This window comes from Anas platyrhynchos, chromosome 12 (genome assembly GCF_047663525.1).
Source record: "Anas platyrhynchos isolate ZD024472 breed Pekin duck chromosome 12, IASCAAS_PekinDuck_T2T, whole genome shotgun sequence".
NCBI lineage: Eukaryota > Metazoa > Chordata > Aves > Anseriformes > Anatidae > Anas > Anas platyrhynchos.
In genome coordinates, this window is record NC_092598.1 from 15121124 (window position 1) to 15144683 (window position 23560).

General features: G+C 42.7%; 1 protein-coding gene and 1 long non-coding RNA gene across 28 annotated transcripts in view; both read left to right on the forward strand.

Annotated features, from left to right (window-relative positions):
- LOC101791976 (uncharacterized) overlaps positions 1-18196 on the forward strand; it is a 716414-nt gene extending 698218 nt beyond the window's left edge. For 13 of the 18 annotated variants that reach the window (XM_072043927.1, XM_072043926.1, XM_072043928.1 and 10 more), the window contains 8 exons: positions 4196-4361; positions 4571-4628; positions 5451-5624; positions 11638-12811; positions 12938-12980; positions 15999-16057; positions 17506-17646; positions 17786-18196. In XM_072043927.1, coding sequence (XP_071900028.1) covers positions 12549-12811; positions 12938-12980; positions 15999-16057; positions 17506-17646; positions 17786-17888 — 609 coding nt within the window. In that variant the 5' untranslated portion in view covers positions 4196-4361; positions 4571-4628; positions 5451-5624; positions 11638-12548 and the 3' untranslated portion in view covers positions 17889-18196. The other 5 variants (XM_072043940.1, XM_072043938.1, XM_072043942.1 and 2 more) reach the window with 5 other exon arrangements.
- A 1817-nt stretch (positions 18197-20013) lies between these two features.
- LOC106020518 (uncharacterized) overlaps positions 20014-23560 on the forward strand; it is a 242993-nt gene continuing 239446 nt past the window's right edge. For 2 of the 10 annotated variants that reach the window (XR_011812181.1, XR_011812179.1), the window contains exon 1: positions 20014-20595. This is a non-coding gene — a long non-coding RNA (uncharacterized lncRNA). The remainder of the gene's footprint in view (positions 20596-23560) is intronic. The other 8 variants (XR_011812186.1, XR_011812182.1, XR_011812187.1 and 5 more) reach the window with 7 other exon arrangements.

The following is a 23560-nucleotide window of genomic DNA, read 5'->3' on the forward strand; positions in this document are numbered from 1 at the left end:
GGGTCGGGCTGGGGGCGGTTTCTCACCGATGGGGTCCCCCCGGTGGGCTCCGCGAGCCGCCTGCGTGCTCCCCAGTGTATTTCAGCCGCTCCTCCGCGATTCAGTTCAGCCGCCTGAACAAGCGATTCAAACTCTCCGTTTCCCAGCCTTTAATCCGCCGGGCTTGCCCTGCAGAGCTTTTTAAAACGATCCCTGCTCGCTGCACTACCCAGGCTGGAGCAGACTGTTAGGCATAAGGAGAACCTGAATTTGCCACAACCACACGAAACGCAGCGACCAAACCTTAGCAATATTTGAGCTTGCAGATTTAGGCGTTTTTCCACGCTGGTTTCATTTGCATAAGTTCATTTAGGATGCGCAAACATCCGCGGCACGGGCTAAAACAGCTTAATAAAACAGTGCACGAGGATCTAACAGGAATTGCCGGTGAGTATTTTCCTTTTGGAAGGGGAAAAGGTTCGGGGTGGTTGTGAAAATAACAGCAAATAATATATCTGCAAAGTGCAGCGTTGGTCGTGTCTGGCTGTGAGTGGTGCAGTTGCAGGTGGATTGTGTTGGATGGAGTTAAACTTGGGTATCTCGAATGTGATACACTTAATCTAATTACTTTAATAGCTACTTTCTGTTGAAACTTTAAAATCTACCGACCCTGGCTTTTGCTGCAGTCTTTAGAGATCTAATCGTCGGTGTGTGTGCCTGAGATGTAAAACTTAGTGCGAAGAGAGGCAACAGATTGGTTCCGTCATATGATTTTGTTGGTTTTGGTGGTGCTTTTTTTTTTTGAGTGTACTTAAAAGATTATGATGGATAATGCTGTCTTGCCAAAGAATGCCGACACAGGTGTTCATCATTATCTTAATTAAGATCCTGAGAAAATGTCATCTTTCGGCATGAATTATGAAGGGAGATGCATTAGGAGATCACTTCAACTCTCTCTCTTTTTTTTTTTTTTTTCTTTTCTGCAGGGGTAGATGAGAGGAGGCTGTGTTCTCAAAACCTTTTTGATATTTCTTTATCGGGATACCTGACCATAGACACTCACTGCATAATTTGTTTCCCCAATTAAATTTAGGAGTGTATTATCAAGAGATCCATAGGAGACAAATACTCTGTTAAAGACTGCTCGTATTAAGAAAATACTGAGACAGATAGCAGGGGAAATTGGCTGCTACGAGGTGTCTTATATAGTGTATTTTAAAATATTAACAGTAAGTAAGAGCAGAACAAAGCAAATACATGTGAATGTATAGATCTATTAACTGTAAAGAAAACAAAAATACTTTATTCACCTTCATGGTACCATAGTAGTAAAGCTAATTAGCCTGCAAAGGAGAGTGAGGGGCTTGTGTTTTTCTCTGTTGAATCAATACGTTATTAGCTGGAGAGCAGCTAAAGCAGTGCACCTGAAATATCGGCAGAAGCATTGGCAGCAGAGCGCAGGGCGCTTTCCTGCAGCCGTTGGCTGGTGCACGCTGCCGCTGCCTTCCCCAGGACAAGGTGCTGGGCGTTGCGGGGTCACTACGTGCCCTGGAAGTACCAGCCTTGGGTGAGTCTTAGGGCAGAGCCCCACGAGATGTCTGCAGCTCCCCTGTTGTTCCTGCTGCCTGCGTGTACTTTGCCCGGGCATCGACTTGTTAGTGCTCGAGGCGGCGGTGGGCACCTCCATGGACACTGCCGACAGCTCTCCCCTGCTGCCTCTAGCCACTGGGTGTTGGGGAGCGTAGGTGCACTCCTGTCTTGTTGTTTTCTCAGCTAGCCTTTATTCCTAAAATTACTTTTTGCCAGGAACCTGATTATCAGTCTTAGTTCTTTTTCAGGGAAATTGTTTATTATGTGGAATAAAACCACGCGTGAGTGCAGCTGGCAGTCCTTAAATCCAGTCCATACTTACTGTATTGAACACGCAGCTCCAAAGATCTTGACAGTATCATGGGAGAACCTGAGACTGTGTTTCAGTTTCCTTGAAGTTTCCTGTAATTAACTTAAACGGTGCGATTCTCTTGAATTTGTGGGCATGACATGGACTGAGTTAAATATGTCTTTAGGGTTTATTTTGCTTGCAGTTCTGAGGACACATGCAGAAAAATAGACTCTCTATATGACTGGGGTGGGGGGAAGAGCTGCTCTTTCATGTCTAAACAAGCTTTTTCACTTAAAGCAAGCCGCATCTCCCGTTAGTTGGCTCCTTATTTTGAAAGAGAAGCCCTTCAGCGAGCAGGACGGCCGTGGCTCCCCGTGCCGTGTGCCCATAGCTCTCGATGCGGGGGCAAATTCCCTTCCCAAAGCAGTGCTGCAACGTGCTGGGCGCTACCGCAGCTAGAACCTGGCCACGGCGTGGGCGTTAAAGGTGGGTGACTTGTATTAGCAGTGGCGTGTTCAGAAGGGTTTGTATTTTATCTGGTTTGCTCACACGCTTACCCATTCTGGCATGCATATTTGCAGTCCTAATGACTGGTAGTTGCGGCAGCTCGGCGTTGCCTCTCCGATGAGAAATGTAGTGCCAGGTAGCTTTTCTGGCCTTGCACCCAAGGAATACTTTTTAACAGCTCGTACCCTCTGACCTTTATTAACAGGAGAGGTTTCTAGTTCCTGTTCATTAATATAGATCATGCAGATGCAAACGTTTCTTGAAGCTGCTTTCTGCACGTGGAAGTGAATATGCATGTAGAGCCAATTCTTTTCTTCATATAAATCAATTTCAAAAAAGAAAGCTAGTCAGGTCTATCGAGCTGGATCCAGATGATCACACCAGAAATCTCCCTATGCTACCTAACTTGTGACCGATCGCTCTCCTACCCTCCCCAAAGGGTGCATTTTCCAGCTTTCCCTTCACGAGCACAGCTTTTTTCAGTATTTCTCAGCGTTTCTGTCACACATCAGGAATTCAGCGTTTACCCCTGAAATAGTCTCTGCTAGCATCTCTGAAACTTCTCATGCCCTTCACGTTTAATTTTGTGTGGAATAATGCCTGGTGTAATATTTAGGTCTTCTGTTTTCAATTAAGCTGCGTTAGGTAACTGCGCTCTTCTTTCATATCCCATAACAAAGTATCGGTATCCAGATGGCAGTGTGCTGGGATAAAACAGCGACAGTCTTGGCTGCTACTGTAAAGCTAAGAACTAACATTTTAGCCGGCGCGATAAATAAAACCGAGGTTGTGACTCTTGGCGTATTGGAGTTGCACTAAATAACGCTACAGTGCTGTTTATTACTGGTTTCATTGGATAATATGCAGCTATAAAACCTGCTTGAAGCTTTTATTAAGAATACTCTGTCATTATAAAAAGATGCCTACAACTTCTTTATGATATTAACGGTGTAAGAATTACTTTGTGCTGGCTCCCTGGCTGGGTAGGGAGGGCCGGAGCTGCTCGGAGCGTCAGCGTGCTTTAGGCTGCGTGGATCTCCTGGGAAGCAGACAGCTCTGCGGAGACCAGGGTGGAAAAGCGACTTTCAAGGCATTTTTGTTCTACTTGCTCTTTGCTTTTCCTAAAGTTTTTGGTTTTTTTTTTGTATTTAATTTCTTGCTTCAGTTAAACTTTAGCTGATATTCTCTGTGGTAAGAAGCCTGCTCCTGTGTCCCTGGGTAGAACTGAAACTGAGGAAACCCAGGTAGTTATCTGAGAGGAGGCTGCGGAAATGCTGGGGAACTTTTATGTTGCCTGAGAAGGTGACGGGGAAGGCCTGGTAGTAGGTAAGGGACTAGGAATATTGAGTCCTGGGCTAGCTTCTGGCACGTCATACGGTGTAGGTTTGTTCCTGTAACCTCCGTGCCTCTGTTTGCCTACCTGGAACCTTTTGCACTGCTTCAAAATACTCAGGTTGCAGTTGTTGTCCACACTCCTATAATTTATTAGACTGTTGTGTTTTCAAGCAAAAGAAAGTTATTTATGCTGTTACTGATTCATTAGTTAATTGCTGTCAAATTTCCATATTCCGGAGACCTTTGGTTGCCACATGCTCGTGTTTGTGGTGCACCTCTTAGCAAACACAGAACCGAACATCAGCCAGGGGGATGCGGTGATAGCAGTGGCCGTGGGACTTAACAAGCACACTAGATAAATGGGTGAAGGAGCCCTGGTGTTGCCTGGTCCTTAATCCTTGACTGTAAGGGAAATCTGTCTCAATTAGTGACAAATACTATATTTTAATTCCATTTCCCTGTTCACCTTATGTCTGTTTTTTGGCTTGATAGAACGCAGCCAGGAGGAGAAGCGGTGAGGGCCGCGATGAAGGAGGATGAATCCAGCAGTCCGTCCCAGCAAGCACACCTGAGCGCAGGAGGAGACCTCATACAAAGCCAGAATGTGTTTTGGCTTGCCACAATTTTTAACCATATTAAGTCCTATTCAGAGTTAATGGTAAGTGATATGTTTTGTGTACGTTATGATTCATTGAGTAAGGCATTGCAGAAGTGGCACTGTGCTTTGTGATACCAAGTTTGGTCTCTAACAAAAAGCAGAATTCATGTATCCAGATACATCAGTGTTTCTTTTCAGACTGTCATGTGGTTCAGATAGCAAACATTGTAATTAGCTAATGTTTTTCTTTTTTTTTTTTCCCTCTCCAGATGAGCTCAGTGAGACTGGTGTAATCAGCACTGAAGAAGGGAAGGACACAGATGGAAGGCAGGGTTTGTCTTTCCATAACACCCAAACACAAAGATTTTATAAACTTATTAGGCAGAGTGTTGTTAATAGTGTAATATTACCAGTAATACTGCATGATGTGACTATGATATAAATATGCACTGTGCTATTTTTACTGCTCTTTGATTGTGTGGAGCAGCGTTTAAGAAATGAGCGTATACTAGTGGCCTAAATAAACAGTGAGTGAGAACAGTAAATTGAGAAGCTGGGTAATCCAGAAGTACTGTTAGCTTTTTTGGTTTGTTTGGCTTTTGTTTTTTTTGTTTTTTTTTTTAAGCCAGCATCTTTTCTTTTTGCAGTGTTTTCCATAACCCGTAGTTCTTTTGTGACTTGAGAAAGATACAATGAAGAAACACCTTTTCATTCAAGGAATAGTTCTTCTTGACCAGAAAGTCATGTGTATTGTCCTTCACAGTCCTCTTGGCTGTTACAGCAACTTAATGCTTTATCCAGCAGAAAACAGTGCTCACAGTGCTGACCCCTGGAATCTCCATGAACGTCTGTAGTGCTGCAGCATGTGCTGCTCGCTCTTCTCAGGGCTCCCTTTGTCGGGGAGCTGCTGTGTAATGCCCACTGCGGTGCAGCCCTCTGTGACCTCTTGCGTCCAAGTACAGAACTGAGTCTTTTTCCATCTTGAACTTGTGGGTTCTCCCTTCTGAGCCCAACGAGTGTCAAAAATTGCAAAAAAAACATTTGTCAGTGTTGTCTAGGAGATGTGACTGACTTTATTATTATTAATATTTATTAAGTGCCTTACAATGAAGGGAAAGAGTCATTGCCTTCTTTTTTTCTTATGAACAGGATAACTGGCGTGCAGGAAGAATGGATCTCTTCTGTCTTCTGTGATTCCTGACCCACCTAATTGCGTGATTGTCATGAGCAATAACAACCTGGCTCAGGGGAGCGGCGCTGGGGAAAGATGCTGACGTATTCAGTATGGCACGCTGCTGCTCCGTCCCGGAATGGCTTCATGTGGTAAGCAGGGTCTCACTCCCTCAGTGTCTGCTGGCCAGTGAGGGGATTCAGAAGGGCTGACGAGCTGAGGCTGTCTCTCGATCAGATAGCTTCACTCCAGATTTCTTCCAGGCAAAATAAATGTCCTCCATAGTGAGGTATGGCAATGCATTAGTAGGAGCTGCTCTTTTTTTCTTTTTTTTTTTTTACCTTTTTCTTTTCCTTTTTTTTTTTTTTTTTTTTTTGTGATTGTTTCTTCCCACCCCCTGCTTTCTCTCACAATACAGTGGCCTTTCCCTAGGATAAGTTGATTGACTTCACAGCTGGTATTTGCAGTTTTCTTGCACTTGGTTAAACTCTACAGCAATAACTGTTTCTTCTTGGCTGAGACGTTGTTTTCCCTTTTTAATAGTTTATTTTGCTGAGAAGATTATTTCTCTAACTGCTACAAACAATGGTGATTTTGATGTTTATCAATAAAGAATTAGTCTTAGAGATGTGTTTTCCATGTAGAAGATAGACATAAAACCTACTTGAAAGGAATTACAACCTTGGAGAGGCTTTTATAAACATATATATATGCGTATATATATTATTATTATATATAATATTTGCAAGCAAAGAGGAAATAATTCCATCTTTTCAATTGCATTTTTTTCCTTAGTCCTACAGTTGTAAGATAAATACTCAGAAATATGAGTTGTTAAGGTTAATGTGATTAAAATGAATATGTGATAATGAGCTCTGCACATTAAAGAGTAAGAGCTCAAATTATAGGCTCTGAAGTGACACACTCGGTGAGCATTTGGGAATTTTGTTTGTACAAGGAATGCAGGCTTAGGCCCACAGTTGCAGTTGCACAACAATTGCATCCTGTCTGCTGTTTTTTATCTCAGCTGATCTGCACAGAAGTGTCTCGAGCACTGCGGTGTCAGGGTGAAAATGTAGTCTGGGGTGAGGTAGAGGACAAATGAAGAAATAATTTGAGTCCAAGTATTAGCGTTCCTCTATAAAAATAGATTCATTTTACACAAATGATTCACATTTACAAAGATCAGTTTATAGCATTTTGACTGCACAGTACTTAATTCTTTATGTATAAATTGATCCTTTATACAAATGTAATTCCATATACAACAGTTAATCTCTTTGAGTGCAAGTTGCAAATATACTTGCAATTAATTTATGTAGGTTATGACTTTTTTTTTTCACCTGTACTCTGCAGTGGTGTTACCTATGCTAAAGTTGAGTCGGCGTGTGCTTAATGAAAATTAGATGCGAAACGTAATACGTAGAGGACAAAGAAGCATTGAGATCCTTATTGGTCTTAAAAAGACAGAGGTACTTCAGACAATTTTCCTTTCTCAATCTCATGAGAATTTGATGTGTAATTCTGTTAGGAGCAATTTGGAGTGAATGAAACTGAAATATTTTTAGAAACAGCATTAGTGCCAGATATTATTACGCGCCTTTTGTGAAGCCTAGTTTTGTTTTAAAACACTGTGCATTTTAAGAGGCTAATTTATAGAGAATCTCCCATTGAGAAAGAAAAGCGTAGTGGACCTTTTGTGGAGAGCTGAGCCTAGCTGTTATATCTGTGCAATTTGCTAATGTTGCAACCATTTAAATGAGATGTTTGTTTACATAACAGTGATGGCATTTCTCCTCCTCTTCCTTGCGGTTTTGTCCAACTAGATGTTATGAGTGGCAGTTGCAGTGACTGCTAAGTGTTTAAATGATGACACCATTATGTGAAGTGATTTTGAAATGAGAGATTCCAGCCAAGAATTACATCTGCTCTCATCTCCTTCAAATCATACTCTCTGGCTGTGGAGATTATGATTGATTTGTTTGTGACAGATTGCAGGAAACAGTCATTGATTTTTCAATATTTTACCTTAAAATTATTTACAGTTGTAACCAAGGGGAGGTATTTCCATGGGCTGTCAGCCCCTGAAAGACTGGGATAATATTCCCTGCTCCCTGACAAGACAAATTACCCGTAATGAGTGCAGTAGCTGAAGGGTATACTTTTATTTTAAAATATGTCAATAACCCCAGTGACTAAACGAATATTGATTCAGCATAATGAAGCCTGAGTAATGTGAAAATGAGCTCTTCAAGGAGCATGGTAAAGACTTTCTTTTTAGCTTGTAGCAAGAAGCTTTTCATTCTTTACTGTTAGGTAGTGGAAGTGTGCAGTCTTAAAGAAGTCATCCTTAAACAGTAGCAGTACGCAGCGTAGTGTAACAAAAGAACTTAGGTGGGGTTTCTGTTGCTGGTGGTGGTTTCTTTATTTTTATTTTTGTTTCCAAGTTCCCTTTCTTCTGTGCAGTTCAGCGGATCAGATGATTAAAGAGAAAAAATGCAAGTTATCCAGGGCAGAGATAGAATTACTCTTGGTGTTGTCTTTTGCAATAATATTCTTCAGCTTGCCTAATGGCATTTTTAAAGTGGATTCCGCATACATGAGCATGGAAATGTATCTAAATAAACTGTAGATTTAATTTCATATTATTGACTTCTTGGACATATTGATGTGTGTTCTATATGATCGGTCTAATATTCTTGTCCTTTAACAGCTATTTAGAATAGCTGGTTTATGAGAACCTAGATATACGATATTATAAAACTTAGTTACCCTAGTGCACATTTTTCTTTCTGGTGCCTTGTAACACCACGCGATTCTTACAGAATGAGAATTTTCAAGCAGTAATTCATTTAAATTACAGTAATTTATGCAGTGCCATAGGTGTGGTGTGGAAAAGCATCTAATAGATTAATACAGATGTACTTCAATTGTTCAGGGTAAGGATTAGATTAAAGACCATGTTGAGGTACAATTTTCTTAACATTAAAAATATCGAACGCTAAAAAAAAATTATCATGTGAAGGGATCAATTTGTCATTTGTATTCAAGAGCATTGTGCAACATTGGGAGAGCTCTGCAAAAGCACCAGGCATAAGTCGCTGCGTAAAGCCAGTCACATGCGACAAGATATTTTGTCAGAATGTTTGCGTACAATATGTCAATTATGAAACAATATCATAGCCAGGAGCGTTTAGCAAGCGTGTTTGGGCACAAAGATGACTTCCCTTATATTTTGAGGACTGACTTCAATTGCATATGAGTAGCTCGTGAAAATCTTCAGAAGGATGCTTCCTCACACAGGTGATTTTTGCAAATGTCATTCCTCTAGCACAGCTAGAAGGTACTTTCAGAAGGCACTGGAGAACCTGTGGCATTGAGACTTAAATGGCAACCCTGGAACATGAGAGATGTTACAGTTTTTTAATTTGTTAGTTTGCAGAAGGATGCGATGTACATTTGTTTAGTTTGAGAGGGATTGCTCACAACACCAGGGATTTGCAAAATACTGGCGAAGCTCAGTGGTGTTCTACCCATCCCAAATCCTCTGACTGTCGTTTTTGTTTCTGTGCTTTTTTTTTTTTTTTTTTTTTTTTTTCTCCCAACAGTAGGAGGTGGGAAGGGAAGGTGGTCTTTGGTAGTTTTCCCACAGCAGCAAGGAAGAGGGAGGCTGGTCAGGGCGGGGTGCCAGTTCTATTGCAGACCGAAGGGCAAATAAATGTTTGTTTTAACCACATCTGCTTTTCCTGGGTAACAGTGTATGAGCTCAGTGTTACCAAGCTGAACAAAAGCAGATACTGCTGGAGGTCCTACCGAACCAAAGCGGGCTCCGCTTGAAAACCATTGGCTTGTTTCACTTGCAACACAGGTAGCTCCTCTTGCTCTGCCACCTTTCCCTGAGACAAAGTTTGCTTATAACATACCTGCCTGCATGGCAGTCTGGTTCAGGCCTGAGCGACGTGCTTGGCACTGAGGCCAAGTGGCACATTCTTGGCTGCAGGAAGCTGACAAATGGCTTGGGAGCTCTGCTGGTGATACCAGAGATTTCTGGTGATGGGAACTTGGAATCTCTTACATTTCTCTCTACATCTCCTTCTGGCATTAGAACTGGTACATTTGCTAGTCTGCTTTCAGGTGGCTGAGGAGGATAAAACAAACAAAATGAATCTTAAATGGTCCTGGGGCATTTGGTATCTGTCTCCTAGGAGCAGGATGTAAACCCAACTGCAGATCAGTTAGGCAAAAGAAGAGGAGGAAACACTGTGAAACGAAGGTTGTGGGCAACAAGGGATTATCTTATTTGTGGCAGAGAAGAAGCTGTTGGTAAACCGTACGGGGCTCAGTATAGGTTAGGGTTAATATTTAGGGTCATGTGCAGAATGCGGGAGGACATGAAAGTGTAGGTGATGGAAGTCATGCTTACTGGCTAAGCTTCCCCCCTATACTGTTAGTCAGAAATCTAAGAGCTAACAGTCTGTAAGTGGTCACCACCGTCTGGCATTTGCTAATCTAAATGACATAGCTACTTGAAAGCTGTTCTTGTGCCTTAAAGTACATGTCTTGAAGTTGCTGTTTCTTTTGGTTTTAATTTATGCACAAAGAATTTATCATCAAAAGCATTTACATGCATGCAGAATATTAACTTTTTCTAGAAAGACCACATTATGTACTGAAAGTTTTCCCTAATTTGAGTAGTGATGGAATTGCAGAGTGCTTAGTAAGGTGGCATGGGGTTTATGGTGAACTGTTAGAGGGAGATAACCCTAAAAGTCTGCGAGGGGGACCCAAGGTGCTTGGAGGGTCTAGCCTAACTGCTGCATTTAGAAAGGCATGGCTGAGTTAATGCATGAGTGTTGAAATCTGTGTTTGGAATTATGGGAACAAGTTGAGACACAAGAGCTTAATTGATTGTTGATTATTTTCCTTGGTAAATGCTGGAGAAAGATGTATTGTGCTTTCCAATGGTTTTTAAGGAAGATCTGCGGTGTCCTTTTGTTTTGTTAACTTATCTTTTAATATGAAATGTCATTCCCAAAATGAAGAAATGTCCTTGGGCTGGTGGCAACAGCTGGAGTTGCAGAATTCATAAATAATTCAGAGAGGGATAAAGGGTAGGGTTTTTTGTCATTTGAATCTTTATTATGTGCACACATTTCATTTTAGATACGGCATCATTTGAATTCATTCGATATGATGATTGCACTGACCTGTCATATTTATTTTGATGTCCCTTAGAAGGACCATATGCTCTGTCCTTATGATGCTCGTCATGAAAAAGGATGCCAGTTGCTAACCAAGAAGGCAGCTAGGTTCTGGTAGGGCTGAAGACCCCTCGATTCCTGTCGTCACGTCAGTAGGTGTGCTGCTGCAGTGCAGTAGAAGACAGCGTAGCTGTTACGTCAGTGCAGTGACCTAAGTGGCATCGTGGCCTAGAGAAAGGTAGAAGGCAGACACAGTTTGCATTCAGGTGTTTCTTGGCATTAAAACCTCAGCTGCCATTTGAGGCTAGTTGATGTGAGGAACCTAGAATGTGGAAGATGCCAACTAGAAATCTGCCAGGTGTGCTATGACAGCTTTGAAGTGGAAATGTTGGAAGCGGGCTTCTCATGCAGAGTCCTGGGGATATGAGGCTCGAGTCTTTTTATTGACTAATCCATGCTCTTCTTTCCTCTTAAAGAAGTTGGCTCCTTAGCCAAATAAAGCCTCAGACAATGGCTTTTGGAAAATATGCTGTGATCGTTGTTCTCAAATTCTGTGGCAGCTGTTGCATCTGTTCCTGTGCTGTGGACAAGGGGTATATTTCCTATAGCTGCACAGAAGTGTAGGAGTTTCAAGTTGAAGCATAGGCCATAAGTAAAGAACTGCATGATAATGACTCGAGTCCGATTTCCTGCTGGTTAACACCCTGGCTGGTATCGGCAGGTCATAGTTGGTAGGTAACAGGACCGTGTTAATGATCCGCACTATGAACATGACAGGATGCAACACCAATTCCTTGGTGTAAGGTGTAATTGCAGCAGTGAGCAGTGATTTGTATGAAGCAGTTTGTCCATTGTGCTCGTATCAGAGGCAGAAGGAAGCTAATTAAGTGCAAGTTGGTGAAATACAGTAACCAGAAGCTGTGAATGGGAATGATAACTGTTTGTAAAATTATTTCTTTTCTAGATCCTGCCATCAATGACTGAACCTCCCTGAAATCTTCTTATCAGTTACTGCTGAGATGAGAAGGATAACAGGAAAGAGGAGCGCTTAAGTGGTTTTCGTGACAGTTAATTTCATCTATTTATCAAATGACAGGTTGTTTTTTTCCTCAAAACTTGATTGTCATGACAAGATGCTTTTGGAAGTTATCTTTGTAAAATGAAACTGACAATTTTTAGGCTACAAAGAGTTATTGTATCTTTCTATACAATGTTGTCATTATGGTAAACCGCTGGAAAGTCGTTATTTTTGAAGTAATTGAACTCGCATACTTCAGTCATTTATTTGAAAGTATGTTGAATGCTGTTTGAGAAGTTTCTTGCCAGAGTTCTTCTATTCAATGGGATAGTTATTCTTACAACACTCAATTTGTTATTGTCTAAATTACTGTTGCCTTAGCCCTCTGCAAAATGTTTCTTTTTAGTAATTCTTACACAAGTAAGGAATGAATGAGGTTTTGTCCCTTGGTGTTTTGATGGGCATATTTTACTTTTCAGTAAAAGCTTCTTTAGTTTTCAGAATGACAGTATTACAAAGAAAGGTGCTTTACTTTCTTTATTTTTTACCAACAGAAAGTGTGTTTTGTGCAATGATTTCTTGAATACGTACAGTGCCAAGACACAGTTACTGGAAGGAGAGACGAGCTGTTGAGAATGTCCTGTTATGCCAAATTAAGAATTATTAATTCGTTCTTTCTCTGTGCAATCTTTTTGACTATAAATTGTCCTAATATGTCTGGCTTATGCTTTGTCTCTAGTGGAACTAATGTGTCCTCAGAGTTGCATTTTAGAGTAACTTCAGATTCACTTGTGTCTTTTTTTTTTTTCCACAAGTCTGCTTTAAATTGCTGGGATTAACTTCAGAGAAGGCAAGAGATGGAGCCTCCTTTGTCAGCATCTGTGCTGGTTAAAGAAGGAAGCTTCATGCACGCTTGCTCACTCTCTTGCAGGTTATTGCCCCTGCTAGGCAAGCATGCTGAAGTGTTTTGCTTAGCACACCCAGATTTAATTCAGCCCGAGATGATCACGTTATCAAATCCTGGTTACCTGGGAGCCCGGGTCATTTTGACAGAAGGGCAGGGAGTGTGCAGGCCAGCTGCATGGACAGCACGTCTGGGAAAGTGGCGTGTTATCAGGAGGTATGTTGAGGAGCTGCTGCTGGTGTAGTCTTTTCATCATGTTCCCTTGCATCTCTAAGATGCAGCAAAAAATGTGACCTGGTGGAAAGCTAGGCAGTTATATCATGTATAATTTGTGTGTTCCAGGGATGGACTGCATAGTTTGCCAATGCAAGTGGAGAGAGAGAGGGTGAGTAGCTAGCAGAGGACGGTGATTGCAAGGAAATCCGTCTGTGGTCAAGATGTTTGAACAGTACATATGTTTCCGTACCTAGCAAACACACTGCTGCATGAATACACTCATCAAAGGGGCTGCCTCAACTACTGCAGGCATTGGCAGAGCTGCTTTTGGCACACGGTGTCTTGAGCTGCCTTTAGAAAAGAGGGGAGAGCCCCCACCTCTGCAGCAGAGCTCCATCTCCTCATACACTCCTGCTTGTCTGTCTGTCTGTCTGATGGTTCATCAGTAGATGCAGGAATCCAGTGAGATATGCAAGGTCTTGGTGTTCCCGGTGTTAAAATCAGAATGTTACAGATGATCTCTAGTAGTGGAGGCATACTGGGTTAAACCAGCACACCTCAAAACTGACTCTTCTTGCACGGAGGCTGTGGACTGTAGGTGCTGTCCCACCAACAGGACTCGGGCAGACAAAGAACAAGAGGCTTTCTGAGTAGTCAGAAACCTGAGAGCAGCAACTCTGCCTGCGTCTCCTCTTGGGGCACTGCTAGATGAAAAGAACTCAGTTCAGTAGCAGAAAGGGCTGAACTTCCAGCTCACGGGGCGTTGCATTCGATACCTTTTAATTGGTTCTCTGCTGAAGAATGAGGAAGCATGCCCTGGCCTCTCTCCTGTGCCACAGGAAAGCAATGTACAGCATCTGCAGAGGAACTGGTCTGCACCAAGGTGCTGCTGTGCAGGAGAGAGCAGCCTCCCCTGGCTGGTTTGTCCTCCAACAGCACAGTGCTTTCAGCCCACAGCCTGCGTCTGCTGAGCACTAACCTCCCGTGGGCCTCTAAAGCAGCAGCGTGAAGAGATGAGGGATGGGTGTTCGTAGGACTAAGGCGCATAGACTTGGGAATGCGCACAAACTTAAAATGGGTAATATTTCTACATTGTGTTAATAGATCTGATGTGACTGTGAAATCTGTTGCTTTACTGCCAAGCTCTGAGTTAACCTGGCTGTGTACTGCTGTACGTTGAGAAAGCGTTGAGCTCTTCCATCAAATTCTTTGTTATTGTTAACCTGTACGCCGAGCTCTGCGCTGCAAATGTGCGTAGCTCAAGGAGGCAAAGCACCAACCACATAATTTCCAAACTCCTCAGCCTTTTACTGATCCAATCTCTTTATTTCTAAGGTGAATTCGGGCTGGCTCCACGTTTGAGAGCTGAGCCCTGTGATGGCAGTGTGGGGTCAAGCTCCTGCTGAGCTCTGGGCATCCGTGCTGGGTTCAGATGTGAAGTGCCTCATGCCAAGAACTTCGAGACGTCTCCCATGGCCGCTGAGAGCTGAGCTGCTGCAGCTCCTTGAGACAGCCCGTAATTCTTGCATCTTAATATGGGCCATTGTCATACCCATGTTAAAATACTTAATGAAACGCTTGTGACTTCCTAATAAAGTTTTTGTCTGCTCGAGTGTTAATACCATATAGTTATGTGTAATTAAACCAGTGCTGGAAAAATAACATCTGTCTTATGTAGAGCACTGTCATAGCTGTGTTATGCCAATGAGTAAAATTTTATGTCCAGGCACTTAAAATGATCAAGCGCTATAGTTAAGGCTGTCATATTGTTTATATAGCACTAAAAAGAAAACAAAATACGGTTTCAGAGCAGACAGACTTTATTTTCTTATAAATACTCCAAATAATAGGTTGGTTTCAACTAGACTTTCTGGCTCTTCAGTGATTGCCGCATTCTGTATGAATATATCAGAATTCCAGGCATTTCATAATTTATGTTTATTATTATAAACACATGATTTCTGTGTATGGTTGCCACAACTATGTTGGACAAAACATAGTTTACCTTCTGAAATGGTACTGTACTTTTACTTTTGAACCTCTTTAACTTCAGTCTTGGTTGAATAAAATGTGCATTCCTGAAAATAATCTGTACATCTGCAATATGGCCGTTGATTTTACATGGCTGTTTTCATACTCCAGACATAGCAAAGCATTTTCAAGGCAATATATTTTGACAATGTGTGGAGATAAAAATCAGTTAATGACAAACTCTAAGGTGTAAATTTTTAATAAGAGCAATGAATCATTAGAAATTATTAGAAAGGGAATAGTAGATTTTCTAGCATTTGAAGTTGTTGAATGAAGATGAAATGTTTTCACAGACATATGTGCTTGAACAAACGCATGGGTGGGGTAGAAGAATTCCTCGTGGGCTTCTGAGGCTTTTGTTACACCTGGGGTCAGACTGGGTCGTCTTAAACGTACTTCTGGCTTAGAAGAGAGGGCGGTATCTTGGTATAGCTAATACCTATAACGTAGCAACTTGCACCAAATGGCTATTAAAATTTACTTGAACTTCACTCTAAAAAAAAAAAAAGACAAAAAACTAACAACAACAACAACAAAAACACATCTGGGAGGGGGCATTGCCTAACAACTACTTTGGCAAGGCTTCTGACTTTTCAGATCGTGCCATTTTCCAACATGCTTTTTTATCTCACTTCACTTGGTTCCAAAGAACTGAACATTTCGTTGGCTTTAGGTGGGTTTCTTTCACTCATCCATCCCTCCTCCCTGCCCCCCCCCCACCTCAATTATTCAAACAGCACATGGAAAAAACAGAGCAAATGTCTTTTATGCTGCTTACTAAGTGAAATTCCGCCTTGTTGCTAGAAATAATTGTTAGGTTTAAAATAATCTGACAGCATCCTGCTGTGTATAAATTAGGTTTGTTCGCTGCTAAGATTAGTTAGCTGGCACCCATTCACTAACACATCACAAAAAAATGATCACAAGTAGATCGCGTCCGGTTATCTGCCTTTTTTCTTTTTAATGGGCTTTTTGTTGCTGTGCTGTCACCCAGGTTGAAATAAACGTGTGCAAGTCATGCGATTCCAAGTTCTCTGCAGCCTGGGGATATGATATTGGCTCTTTGGGAAAAGACCCGGGGGCATAAGCACTGGAGAAGGGGAGAGGTTGTTTGCACTTCGATCTCTGAATCTTGCGCACCTTTATTTTTGGCCAGGTTGGATATCTTCTGCTCTGTGGCATGCAGTATGTTATCAGTGAAGTCCAATATGCCAGGTATAATTAGCTCATGTGTTTAAAGAGCTGTTGTTATTTTTTAACTTGTATGTACTAGTCAGCTTTCATGCAGAAGTACGTATTTTACATGGAAAGAATGCTGGGTGATTCAGAGAAAAGAGAAATGCTATTTAAAGTCGTGCACTAGTGTTTTAGATTTCAAAAAAGACCACAAGGTTTTTATTTCTGTGTTTATGATTGATTAGGGTTAGAGTTTTAAAAGCTTAATGCTGACTATAAGAGCTTTGTAGTCAGTCACTGAGAATTATGGGCTTGGCATAATTCACATTTTTATTCTTCAGTATATCCATTATTGTTAGATGCTGAGTAGTCATTGCACACAGATAACTGGGTTGGTTTTGGGGGGGGATTTTACATCTTTACACATTCTGAAAAATACTTCGTTAAAGTAGCTCCCGAGTGAATGGGGTAATTAAAGAACTTCACCGCTTTTATTGAAGTTGACACATGCTGCACGTTCTGTAAAACTCAGTATGTGAGCAGAATGTTTCCAGGATTTATTGAAAGTCAGACACCTCGAGATACTAGGGAAGCTTTCAATAGCAGTAAAGATAACTTCGTTTTTTACACAGTTAAATAAACCTGTCTCTAAGAAGAGAGCTATTACTGCAATACATTACTCATGACCTTTGTGTTTTCTGTATGCATACATTTCATGGATGCATATGCGCACACATCTGTACAGAAGTGCTGAAGACCTGAGCAATTTTGTTTGACAGTAACACCATCATTTATTCTATTTAGTATTTATTTGCAGAAAAATAGTGTTGCAATGTTGACTGAGGATCTTAATTTACTTGGTCCCAGTGGAATGCTGCAGCCTATTGATTTTTATTTTTTAACTGAAATGCAATCCTGCATAGTTTGACTTGCAGCTCTTAGTGTCTGAGAGTTTGACAAAGCAAGTGAAGAATCTCACTTAATGTAAACTGCAGACTTGGTTTCATTTTAAATGATACGAGTGCAGCATTCCGCATGCATGATGCCTTGGAAGTAGCAAAAAATGTGAACTTGTAATTGCAACACACAGTGACCAATCATGTTAGATGTGAAATTCCTCAAAATGTCTATTGAACAGATATAGTTACTGATAGTGTAATTTTTAGCTGTCTTTTTCCAGCATATTGGAATAATTTAAAGTCAAATTGAGAACATTCAGTTAGTCATCCTTTCCTGTCAATGGCTTATGTCTTAAAATTATCTTTAATATTTATTTTTTAAAGTGTGTATTTAAGGTAATGGTAACAAACATGCATCTTTCAAGATCAAACCGTATTTTAGCTCTCGTTTGCATTTTGTTTACGTGGCCCATGGCATGGAGAGCCCTGCCAAGTACACTCCACTCCTCTGGGTTTCGGTGAGAACTGAATGACCAGAGCTGTGCACAGCTAAGCACACAGCCTTATCAGCATCCATGCTTTATGTAGATACAGGCAAAGTGCTTTCCTGAAGGAGCAGGCGGTCTTGGAAAATATCAGAGGGCCAGATTCTTCCACTGTGAACGACCCCAGCACGCAGCTGACGCTATCAGAAGCAGCCGCACCTCTGTCAGACCCAGGCAGCGCCAGGTGGGTGGAAGCTGTGGCTGGTGGCCCTGCGGCCAGCGGCCGTGGCAGCAGTGCCCAGGGATGAGCAGGTAACTGGACGAGGGCAGGAGGGGAGGCAGGTACTAAAACATGCTGTTTCTTGTTTTCTCAATGCTTCCAGGTTAAGGCGTGGCCATCTCCGTTACCTTGCTGAGAGAGGGGAAGTCACTGCAGACCAGCAAAGTGGCTGGAGGTGCCTTTTTCAAAGTCTTCGTTTTAAATAGCAGTAATTAAATCTTAACTCACAGGCAACCTTTGCCTGGAACGTCCATTATATCGGTGTACTTTAATAAGACATAAGAAGTGCTTTGGTAGTGTTCAATTCTTAGTAGTGTTGTATATCATCTATGCTTTGCATGATTTCAAAGAAGAATGTTGCCCTTACTATTGAATTATTTGTCTAAAAACAAAAAACATCATACTTTCACCTGTGTATTTTGGGATATTTAAACTATTAAACCTTAAGTACTTTTCAAGCATTGTTTGACTTACTATTATTGCATGCTATAAAATAAAATGCAATATTAAAGTGCAGGCTGAATGAATATTATTCATCAGCTACAAATAAAAATATTAAAAAACATATATTTTTTTCTAATTCTTTACAGTAAGTTTTACATTATTTTTATGTGGGATGTGGGGAAAAAAAAGAGATTAGTGTCCCTTACTGGGATGCATAAAGTGCTGTTGTGTATTGCTGTTCCAAATTTCTGTGTCTGTGTTGTATCAACTGGAAATACATACTTTTTAATTTTAGCATCACGTTACATATGCATAGAAACTAGTTTTATACCTGAATGTGCGAGTGAGAAGGCTATGTATTTTTAGTTGTCTGTGTATTCCAAGAAATTCAGCTGACGGCAAAGTCTTATCACATTGGGCTCTGCAAGTTGAAGACAAAAATTAGTTTCTAAACTACTTGCATGCTTTAACATTGTGAGTTGATTCCCATGTGTTAAAGTGTAAACCACTAACTAATCCGTAGGAGTTTATGCAGGAGAAAGTCATTTAATTAACACTTTTAATTTCAGCTGTGAAAGAAGGTGAAAGTGAGGTCTGGAAAGTGGAGAGAGGCTTTGTTTTTCATTGCTGAAGACTCACTGTGCTGTAAGTCTGCTGTTGATAGCACACGTAGACCATCTCCTTCCTGCTAATTAGGCCTTGTGAACATTGGTCTCTAGAAACGGGATGTAGAAGTGTTGTGGTTTTTTGTTGGTTTTGAATGTTTTTTTTTCAAAAAACGCTATACCGTCATAAATAAGGAAACTGTATTTAGTATGTAACTATTATACAATGCTCGTTTGGCAGGCTATAATTTAATAGAACAACAATGATCAGACCAGTATATCAGTTAATTTTCAAAACATTTTATTCCACACAAATTAGCTCAGGTCCTGGAGGGCAAAATGACAAGAGGTTACTCGTACACTATGTATTTAATTAATTGAAAAATGCTCAAATTGCTTTTACAGTTGTTATTAAAAAGTAGAATCAGTGTTGCCAGTGCTCAACCATAATTAGAGCCCCGGGGAATTAAATATTTAGCATTAGTAATGTAACAGCACTTAAGACACAAATTTCTATTTTTGTAATGAAAGCAATACAGTGTAAGTGCAAATGGCTGAAACGACAGCTGTGACAAGTGAAGCAGCCTGGGATATTTCAATAAGACACCTCATTGGACAGCAAGTCTTACCACATTACTCGTTTGTAAAAGATCTGCAAGTTTAAATCCCAGCAGTAATGCATTACACCCAGTATTTAGACTTCTAATTGCTCACAGGACAAACGGTTGGGCAAATGTCACGCCGTAAGTGGTGGAAATGTGCCGCGTTTTCCCAAATATCGCGGCAGGGTCGGTGCCTCTGTCGGCAGTGGGCAGGGGCCGGGGGAGGCAGGGTGGAGGGAGGAAGAGAGCTCTTGTTTGTTTTAAGTTTAATTACATTTTAAGCAGAAGTGCTTTCAGTGGTACAACGTGAGAAGTCGGATATGGGGCTCTAATGAGCTGTAGTGGTGGATGGCTGGGGACCCTGAGGGATTCATTCACCAAATTAACTGGATAAAAGTACTTGGTTTGGGCACGCTATGATGGCTGGGCTGCGTGTAAAAACCCCTCTTCAGAGCTGTCTCCCATTCCTGTTTTTGTTCTAAGCAGGCCACGCGGCGACTTTCACTGCCGCTGCTACAACCGCTCAGGAGGTGTTGTGTTACCAGCTAATAAGGAATAAAGCATATTTTACTTTTTTTTTTTTTCTTTTTTTTCTTTTTTTCCCCTGGGGTATAAGGGGGAGGAGGTCAGCTTGAAGTTGTTTGTGTCTCTTTCACATTAAAAAAAAAAAGCTGCAGTTGGGCACCACACATCTTTGCCTTTTCAAAACACCAATTTACTTCCCAGAAACAGGACATTTGGGTGGAAGAGGTGCAACACTAGTCTGCGAAGGCACTTCTGTTGCTACTGGCACACGCCTGCACTGTAGGCTTTGTAAAGGTGCTGAGCACGGCAAGCACCCATCTGCACCATGGCAGGGGACCCCGCAGGGCACCCCATGAGGCCGGGAGGTGGCCAGGAGGTGGCCATCAGGGCCAGGTGCAGGCCCAGGCGGCTGCTGCCTGCCCAGCTGGGCACACTCAGCACCTGGCCCGCCTCAGGCACAAAATGGCTCCTCCTGGCCCACTTCATGCCCCTGCTCCTGCTGCCTGGGGAGCTGGTGGGCATAGGGCTGGCCTCAGTATTTTTGAAACTCATCGCTCTGCTTCAGCCCAGCTCCCACAGTGAGGTTTTGAGCTGTTGGCTGAGGGTTTTTTAGGAGATTCACCTCAGTGTCTGCCCAGTTACTGAGCTCCAGGAGGGCGGTGAGCTGCCTGTGTTACGGGCAGCACCGTGACTAGGGGTGCCTGGCCTCTGCTGCTGAGCCTGTGGGAACTGCTCAGGTAAGTGGAGGGGGATTTTGGACAAGGCTGGGGTTACAAATAACTGGCCACTGAGGGGCTGGGGCATAACATGGAGAGCAGGGGGTGTTGCTGAGGAAATTGGCCTCTAATGGATTTGTGGACACGGGCCCTGAGCGCCTCTCAGGGCCCTGTGGTGCCCCAGGGCTGAGCTCGCCTCAGGTTCCTGAGCTCTCACCTGCTCACCAGAGGCTTATAGACAGAAGCCCCTGAGTTGTGTGGCTCTCAGAAAAGGGCACCCGAGGTGCTGGTGTGACTGTGGATTACTGCTGAGTGTAGAACTTCTCTTGCTCCCATAAACAAAATGGAGGCATTGCCCCCCCCCCCCCCCCCCCCTTCTGCTGGAAGCTTTGGGCCCTGGGCAGCAGGGGTGTGATGCTGAGGTACTGTCAGTGGCGTGATGCTGCCTATTATGGCGGTGAGCTGAGAAATCCTTGTTTCATCCCTGGGCAACTTATTTATTTATGTTTTGGAGTCCACTTGTACAAAGCTGCTCTCTCCCAAGGTTCCTGAGGCTTGGGCAGTGTCTGTTGCTGCCAGGCCCAGCTCCTGCAAGCCCTGCGGTGCCCATCTCTCTCTAGGGATGTTGTCTTGCAGTGGGTGAGCAGGGGCTGCCTGCTTTGCCTCCCTGGAGATTGACAGCTGTGAAGATGTTTCCTTTCTGCTTTATTTTTGCTCTTTTGGCATCTTTTCTTTGTCTCAGCACGTGCTGTACTCAGTGCTGTAAAGCATAAAGGCAGTATCTGACCCTTACTAATCTCTCAGCCTTCCAGCTGAGGACAAAATGCCCTTTTTCTGCTCCAGACTATGTCAGCGTCCTCTGCTTGGAGGCCTCTCACAACCTACTCCACCTATTTCTACCTTAAACGTAAACTAAAAGATATGAACTTCAGCCGTGGTGAATTGGTTAATCCCAGCCAAAGGACACCCAGTGTTACTTCTGACACTCTCGCTAAAAACAAACATGCACACAGAAATGCAGTAATTTACAGAATTGTAGATCTCTCCTGAATATCTTCCAGGGTTTTTGTTGTGTGTTTTTATTTTTTATCTACCCTTCTCTCCACCCCCATTTATTTAACATAAACCCTCTCCTGACTCCTCAGGTAGCTGTTAATGTTTTCAGACTCACTGTGGCACTGAAGGGCAGTGTGAAGTTTCAAGTCATCCTTAAGCGATCTGCAGTCTTCAGGGCCTGATTCTGCAGCTGGGCACGATGTTTCCAGCAATGAGTCTGTCAGTGCAATAAGGATGACAACTCATCTAACTGTGGTTACAGAATTGGACCCATGGAGAGAGGTTTTTCCTACTGCTACTGTTTTATTACAAATAGGGAAGCTGGACCACAAAAATACATTCAAAAACTGCATCCCACTGCTCAGAAAACTCTGAAATTGGGTTCCTGCTGTGCTGCGTTGCTGATCTACATGTTTCCAGACAGTTGGAAAACTTAAACTTGCATTACAAGCCTAGGCCATATTGAACAAATGAAGGGCAGATTTTCAGGCTCGGCTCTCCGTTTTGGGGGTGGGGAAGAAGGGTTGTTAAGCTCTTAATGTTACACTCACGTAGCGTGTGTGACGATGAAATGAATTGGTTAATGAGTGCCTAAGCATCTGTTCAGACTCTGGTAGATACTTTGCCAAGGTTCAAGTTCCCTAAGGAGGATTAGCCACCTGGTACAGTTTTCATGATATACTGATAAAGGGGACACCCACCTTTAGTTTTACTGCAGATGATGAACGAATACTAGAAGAGCATTTAGACAAATGTACAGGGTCCCCAAGAAAGTCTGCGAGCTCGAATGATGGATTTTTGTAATCTAGTGATTACTTCTGTAATTGCTACAGTTTATATTGTAGCAGAGTCTGCAACCAGCGTGTATTTTTCCAGCAAGAGTGACGTGTACTCTCTCTGCTCATCTCCTGGTCTCACCGAACAGACTTATTTATTTCCCTTTTTCTTAAATGGCACGCAGCTCTTTGCACACAATTATCTCTCTTGCTGTATAATATATAAAATCAATATACACCATAGGGCAACAAGAAATGGTGATAAAAAGAGTTTCAAAGAGAAAAATGAGCATTTCATAGCCTGAACTTACAATTAGGCTTCCTAAAGTGTCTAGCTTTCACTGCACGGACAGCATTATGAGTTGATGAAAGGCCCCCACTAAAAGGCTTAAATTTATGTGATGGTAGTATCACTTTACGATGAGCATGATTTAGGAGGGCTTTGAACCATCAGGCACATTACAGCAAAGCAACTTGGTATGCCTGAAAGACAGAAACATTACACATTTGTTGCTAAGCTCAGAAATAGCTGAAACCACACAACCAACCTGAATTAAGGAAATTAAACGGATCTGGGGTCTTGGTGAACTGCAAGGAGAGTCATGTATAGGAGAGGGCTTTTGCCTCTGGGTTACCAGTGCTGCTGAAGCCATGCAGATTTGCTTTCTGATGTTGGATTGATTTGGGGGGAGGAGGGATGCATGTGTTGGCTTGTTGGGTGGGTGTCAGTGGGGTAAAGCACCACGGTGGGCTCTGTGACTCCTGCTGCAGCCTGCTCCAGGTGCCGTGGGCTAGGGGAGGAACCAAGGCTGAAGTGGGCAGCTGGGCTGAGATGTCCCCAGCTGGGGATGTTTGTGTCTGAGTCCCTGCCCTGAGTGCCTCAGGTGCGGCCGTTCTGCAGGAAACCCGGCGGGGCTGGGACGGGGCTGCACCTCTCGGCCTCGGTGCGGATGCAGGCTGTCAGCGGGGAGACGCGCGAGTACATGGAGGAATCTCAGAGCTCCGTCTGAAGGATTTGGCAGTGGTTTAGGTGCCTGCGGGGGAGAGGAGACAATAAGAGCGTTTGTTGGGCGGCTCATCCAGCAAAACGTGCGGCTCTGCAGCTGGGTGCCATGGCTGCTGTGGGAGGCCCGGCTGAAGCTGAGGCAGGAGAA